This window comes from Blennius ocellaris (genome assembly GCF_963422515.1).
Source record: "Blennius ocellaris genome assembly, chromosome: 9".
Taxonomy (NCBI): Eukaryota; Metazoa; Chordata; class Actinopteri; order Blenniiformes; family Blenniidae; genus Blennius; species Blennius ocellaris.
Window position 1 is genome coordinate 12,128,173 of NC_137658.1, and position 6,871 is coordinate 12,135,043.

At 39.8% G+C, this 6,871-nt stretch overlaps 1 protein-coding gene across 1 annotated transcript; it reads left to right on the forward strand.

Annotated features, from left to right (window-relative positions):
* Positions 1–1,812: 1,812 nt before the first annotated feature.
* vma21 (vacuolar ATPase assembly factor VMA21) lies at positions 1,813–6,505 on the forward strand. The gene is made up of 3 exons (XM_080502540.1): positions 1,813–1,976; positions 2,223–2,332; positions 5,140–6,505. Exons 1-3 carry the CDS (start codon positions 1,921–1,923, stop codon positions 5,277–5,279), a joined length of 306 nt encoding a protein of 101 aa, XP_080358666.1. The 5' UTR covers positions 1,813–1,920; the 3' UTR covers positions 5,280–6,505.
* The last annotated feature ends 366 nt before the right edge of the window (positions 6,506–6,871 follow it).

A 6,871-nucleotide genomic window follows, 5' to 3' on the forward strand; every position in this document is an offset into this window, starting at 1 on the left:
GGGAAATGTAATTAGTTGAAGTTTTGTAAAACCCAATTTAATCAAATACTTCTCTTGAATCTATTTTTGCACTAAAACAAAAAATGCACTGCAAAGTAGTTTCACTAAAATCAAACCATTTTTTGAGATACAATGCTGTGATAAACATTGCATACAACTGAAGCTACATGCATGATTCGTGGGTGGCTCTTTCAGTATTGAGAGGGAATATTGGATACCTTCTGGTACAGTGTTTGCATGTTTACCCCCGGTGGTCTGATTTACTCCCACAGTTCCAAAACATGCATTTGAGGCTGATTTGTGAATTTAAATTGTCCTGAATTTGAATGTGTCTCTCCGTGTTTGTCCTATAATGTACTGATGTTCAGAGTGTCGCCCGTTACACCCGCAACAGATTACAAAATATTTAATTCAAATGATAAAAATAGACTATATACAACAAGTTAAACAATAAAAGAAAAATTGAGACAAAGTGAAAAGATGGCAAGCTATAAACAAATTTAATGAGAACATTCATCTTCGTACGATTACAATTTTGAGAGAAGCTAACAATGAATAGTGTATTGCGCAAATCAAAAAGATATATTATTCAGGAAAATCAACATAGCTTTTCAGGGTGAGACGTTTGTTCTGGTTTGGGGGTTTTTATCAGCTAAAGATAGAATTATCTGTTTACCTCAGCAAAAATGTTTATCTTATCCCCTTATAGATACATCTATTAATCGTGTCCATCACATCTTTATAATTTTTTAGTATGAAACATTTTGGATCATTATCCTTCACCAAACAGTTAAATTTCATTGCTTTAAATGGTTATGTTTATAAAACTTTTTTGCTCCTTTTGAGGTGTATTCTTACTTTTGTTAATGTTCTATTTTTTTATCATTTCTTGTGGTGAATATGTCTGTTTTTATAGATGTATATGAATAAAAATACCTTTTTAATAGTCAGTAACAGACTCATCCCACCAACGTGCACTACAGAGCATCACAGAATATCTCCCACTCCTGTGGCCATCAGTCGTTTGTGTTATTCTATAATTCTATTCTCCCATTAATTCAATTCAATTCAACTTTATTTAATTGTCATTAAATACAACACAGCAAATTGTAGGTGCCTTTTACAGAGAGAAACCCAACAAATTCACATGAGCAAACATAAGTGGCTGTGGAAAGGAAAAACTCCCTCGAGCAGGAAGAAACCTTTGCAGAACCAGGCTTGTTAGGGTGAGGGGATGGAGGAGAGAAAAGGATAAGACAGATAGACAGATTGGGGGAGGGAGTCAAACCCTGGTTGGGGTAGGGATAAAGACCGTAGTTTAGATACTGTAAGCCTTGTACATATTAATATTAAATATTTACTTATGTAATGTTTATTTGGTATTCTAAATTTCGACTCTGTTTATTCTATTCTGTGTGGAGCAATGCTGCAAAGAATTTATCTCTGGGATTAATTAAGCATTTTCTATTTTATTTTTAGAAGGAAGAAATGCTCTTTCATGGAATACAAATATATAATAATATGTGTGTGGGAGGGTTTCATGGAAAAATCGCGACTTTTTTTCTATAATATAAGAGTAAACATTTTCATTTAGAAATGAGGTCTGCTGTATTTTATAATGCAAAGATACTAAAGAACTCGTGAACAAATAATGATAAAAACAACGCCTTTATTATCTTCTTCTTCTTCTTCTTCTTCTTCTTATTATTATTATTATTATTATTATTATTATTATTATTATTGTAGCTATTGTGAAGTCTGATCTCGCGATACTCGCACCACTCAAGTCTCGTCACGTGACGATCCCGTGACCATACAGGAAGCGTGCTGTGCAGCATTGACAGGATAAACACCAACATAAGCTGTTATTAAAAGCTGTTGACTCTCTGTGTCGTCCTCTCGCCTCCTGTTAGCCCAGCAATGGACGGATCAGTCAGAGCATCTCCGGACGCTGTGCCGCCAGCGTATATCAGAGGGTGAGAAAACTGCCTTAGTGTAAATACACTGTAAGCTGCCGTTAGCCACCTAGCTCGTTTAGCTCATCCCGTTTGAACGCTTGATGCAGAACAAGCGACATCGTCAATACAAGTCTGTTGTTTTGGGGGTTATTTTCTTTATTATGCCGTTGTTCTCACATCAATATCTTCATGTCGTAGAGCTGCTCTCTTTCCGCATTGTGTTTTCCCTGCCCCACTCATGAAGTTGTGCTGCCTGTCCTCCAGGAACGAGAACTCCCTGGTTTCAGCCCTGAAGACTCTGCTGTTCTTCACCATCCTCATGGTCACGCTGCCCATTGGACTTTACTTTGCGTCAAAGGCCTACATCTTCGAGGGTAAGGCATGGTGGTGTTTTTAATCACCACAATCGGTGGGTTATGAGACTCTTCTGTGTTTATTTTGTTTGTTAAATTCACATGAAAGCTCACACACATCGAACTATCCACTTAAAAATCAACCGAAAAGAATAAATGCAATCGGAACAGGATCACACAGCCCACCTGAAGGCAGCTTCCCAATCATCTGATCTCGGCTTCTTAAGATTGCACTCTTGGTGGTCATTCCATCTTCCATCCATCCATTAATCTTCGATGCCACTTTATTTCGTTCGTTGATGCAGGGCATTGGAGCACAAAGCAAAGACAGAGAGACAGACAACCACACAAGCTTACATTTACACCTCGGGGCAATTTAGAGTCACCAATTAACCTTCCATGCCTGTTTTTGGACTGTGGGAGGAAATCAGGGTACCTAGAGGAAACCCACGCACACATGGGGAGAACATGCAAACTACCACAGAAAGGACCGGCTGGCATTTGAACAAGTCATTCTTCGCTATATGAGGGTTCTTATCGGATTTTTTTCTTTTATAATTTTGCTCATGGTGTTTTTTTTAAACCCCTGATTGTTTTGCTCTAGAGTGCATATCTGTAATCTGCCACACAAACATTCAATTGTTCATCCGTCCTCTTTACCACTTCATCACACTCGTGTTTGATGAGATACAGTGCATCCCAGAAGGTATTCACAGCATTTCACTTTTTCCGCATTTTGGGCAATTCCTTTTTGCAGCACCTCTCAAGCTTCATCAGATTGAATGGGAATGTGTTAGTCCATCTGGAAGGTTCTCCTCTCTCCAAAGAGGAACTCTGCAGCTCTGACACAGTGAGAATCAGATTCTTGGTCACCTCCCTGATTAAAAAAAATAATTAATTGAATCCATTTTGGAATAAGACTGCAACATAACAAAATGTGGAAAAGGTGAAGCCCTATGAATACGTTCTGGATGCACTGTACATAAAATAAACTTAATCTCTCAGCCTTGCACCATATACTTTCCCCTCAAGCTTCTTTTCTACATTTCTGTTCAATATTCAACCCACACACCTCCAAGATTGATAGTCTTTAGATCATATCTTGTTTTCATTATATCCTTGCATTTATACATTAGTCACCCTATTACATTTCTATTCATTTTATATCTAGTGTGAAGTGCATTGAACTATAACACTGATAAACACTATGTTAATGGGAAAGATACACTTTAATGATGTATTACTGTTTTCTGTATACATAGCTTGTGGCTTTGTGGCATTTATTGGTAAACCATGAACAAAGATGTGATGTCTCTTCTTTTTTTAATTCATTGACTTCAGGGACCAGAAAGAGAGAGGATGCAATGGAGAGGGAAAACCCAAATAAAAATTCTTTGTACTAGATTTAGCAACTAATTAATACCTATGTGTAATCGTTGGACAGAGAAAAATAAACAAAGCACAAAAACTAAATGAAACTTCACCAGTGAGCACAATCGGATTCCAAGCAAACGAGCACAAGGGTATTATATGCAACTACACACTCAACAAGAGCAATGAAGTAAAAAAAGCAATGGAGGTGTCACGCAAAAAGTTTCAAGGTCATAAAATAACATAGGCAATGTTGGTTGATGGTTTATTTGATTTAGCAACATTGGAGTCTATGCTGCAGATTGTTTAGGTTGATAGAAATTCCCTTGTGGCTTAAGAAGAAAAGACAGATTGTGTAATGACGTATGTGTCTTTAGGAACACTGCGATCTCCCTTTGATGCTCAGGGTAGAGCGACCATGTGCTTTCATGGTGGAGAAACACTTAATAGATCCATCAAATTCCTGCTGCGATATGCAGCTTAGATTATCTCTCTTGCTTCGGTTCCTGTGAGCTCTCATTTGTATACAAGAAGGTTGGGAGAAAAAAAAAAAGAAATCTCCCCAAGGTATTGGCCCGATGTGCGCTAGTGGCAACGTGAAGAGTTGATATCAACTGACAATGCACGCCAGTGAGTTCAAGCTATGCAGCAGAACCAATGGCAACCCAACGCAGATATTTCAACACATAGTTGTTCCTTGTGTTGGTTCTACGCTGACTTTTTGTCATCATTTTTGTCCTTATTGTGCAGATTTCCTTTACAGAAATCTATAGAGAAAGAGTATGTGTATTTAATTCATTGATCTTGTCCATTGCATCTCAAAGATAAATGTGCGTCCTTCCAGTTGTTTGCCTGCAATAGTGAGTGAACATCCAGCTGACTTGAATGCCCGCCCATCCTCGTGTGTGTGTGTGTGTGTGTGTGCGCGCGTGTGTGTGTATTCTTTAGACTGCTTAGAAAAGGAAGTAAACCTGTTAAGTTGAAATTCGTGCTCTCGTCGCATAACCTCAAGCTCATGAGTTCAAGTCTGGGTCAGAGGCTACATGTTCTCCCTTTTGTTTCTGGGGGCACCCCGGTGTCTTCCAAAAGTCCACTGGTCCGCTGATCTTGACCTTTTATTAAAAATTTTTTTATCATGAGCCATCAACATTTAGGTGAGAGTTCCTCTTGTGTCCAATTTAAATTTTTTTTAGCAACATGTGATTAAGGGATGAAGAAACTGATACCTTCATCCATGTGTTTGTAAAATGACCTGAGTACCATCAAGAACACACAGTAATACTGAAGAGCTGCCAGATATTGAAACGGACCGATTTATAATCAATATTTACCACGTCACGCCCCAGTGCTCCTCTTCTCCTTAAAGTGCTTCAAACCAGTTCTGAGTCGGTGAAGGTTTTTCAGGCGACTCGCCGTCTTGTCCTCACTGACTCTCCTCCTTTCCGTCTCCCTCTCAGGTTCGATGAAGATGTCGAGCTCCGACAGTTACTTCTACGCAGCCATAGTGGCCGTGCTGGCCGTGCATGTGGTGCTGGCCCTGTTTGTTTACGTGGCCTGGAACGAAGGCACGCCTAAAGGCAAGGGCAAACACGATTAAGGCACGTCCTTATCAGCTCGGACCGGAGGAGACGTAGACAGACGCGGGCAGAGATCCACAGAGCCCCCCCCCCCCCCCCCCCTTCCCTCCCCCTCCTTCCATCGTGGGCTTCAACACTTACAACAGCTCCATCTACAAACCAGACCAGCCTGAGTATCTGGTCCGCACGCAGGCTTTAACACAAAGTTAGAGCGTGAAAGTACTGTATTCTCTTTAGAATGCGGGAGTGCAAGCTGCGGGGCGTGTTTTGTCGCCACGCCCCGCGACCTATTACCTTTTGCGCCAAGAAAATACCAATTTAACACTGGATGACCCCCGGCTTTGAAGGGGGCTTTGTCCGAAACGAAGTGCTGCAACTTAAACACTTTGTTGGGCTGGGGAACATCTCGGGCCGTGACCGTTGGGTATGTGTGCGAATACATACCTTGTTTAACTTTAACTGTGTGAAAATGGAAGTTTATTTAGTCGACAGTCCGACTGTTCAGAGCATCAATGTAACTGTATCAGTAATTCTGTCCTCCACATTTTGTCACACATTTAAAAACGACCCCCGATGTCGGTTTAAACTGTTCATATGCTTAACTCTTCCTGCTGTGTCCTGGAACAAAGTCTTCATGATGTCTTGTTCTCAAAGTGATCTCGTTCATCTGCGAGTGCTCTTGAAGTTTGTTGACGTCTGATTGGCTTGTGTTGTGTATTGTGTGCAAGGTCAAATGAGGATAAGTGTATTTAAAAAAAAAAAAAAAACTTTTTGTAGAACGATCGTTTGAGAATGTAGATTTTGATGTGGTGCAGATGCAAGTACTCATTGCTTAAATAAACTTTAAATTACATTTTATTTGTTTTGTGTTTGTTTGCAAAATTGAAGTGAAACCCTTTGCTCGTGTGTTACATACAATAGGGCACTGCGATGATTTCGACCGAATTGGATAGTAAAGAAAACCTTGAATTCACTTTTTATATTCACAAAATAAGGCCTGCGCATGATTAGCGCGCTCAAACATGCATGAGGTCATGACTCGGTCTACTGTCTTTTCATTGGTCTTGCCAAACAGAAATTAAATTGTATAGGCTTTGTAGGGTTCTTTATAAACAATAAATTTGTTGGTGTTTTATTACAGAGGCCACTTCAGCTGTCACAAAATAAGCAGTCTTGATAAGCAATAACACAATGCTACAATGAAAGCTATAAAAATGGATCACTTAGTCCAGCCTCTTTGAAGCCAGTGAAGCATAATGTGATTTTTATTGTTACACATCGTTTGTGGTTGGTAAGGAGGCACAGAAAAGTAAAAAAAAAAAAAAAATTAAAAAATCTTTGACATCTGAAGGTGGTGGGCCTTTTTTTTTTTTTTTTTTCCCCCTACTCGTAAAGGTTGAAAAGAATCAATCAACACAAGCTTCGCCCTCGATGGTCCTATTTGGAGACTTCTGCAGAGTCACATGGTGGCAGCAAACGATGAGCCTGTTTCCACAGACAGCAGTAAAGAAGCCGAGATGAGAAGTGACACATACCAGGCAGTAATGATGTTTTATGCCTCAAAAACCATGTCAGCAGCTGATTCTTGTTTGCGCCCCCCCACCCCCCATCT

Excerpts from the sequence above, each read along its gene's own strand:
- vma21 (XM_080502540.1), top strand. The coding sequence starts at position 1,921 with ATGGACGGATCAGTCAGAGCATCTCCGGACGCTGTGCCGCCAGCGTAT. Across the intron at positions 1,977-2,222 it reads CCGCCAGCGTATATCAGAGG|GAACGAGAACTCCCTGGTTT; the intron begins GTGAGAAAACTG and ends CCTGTCCTCCAG. Across the intron at positions 2,333-5,139 it reads AAAGGCCTACATCTTCGAGG|GTTCGATGAAGATGTCGAGC; the intron begins GTAAGGCATGGT and ends TCTCCCTCTCAG.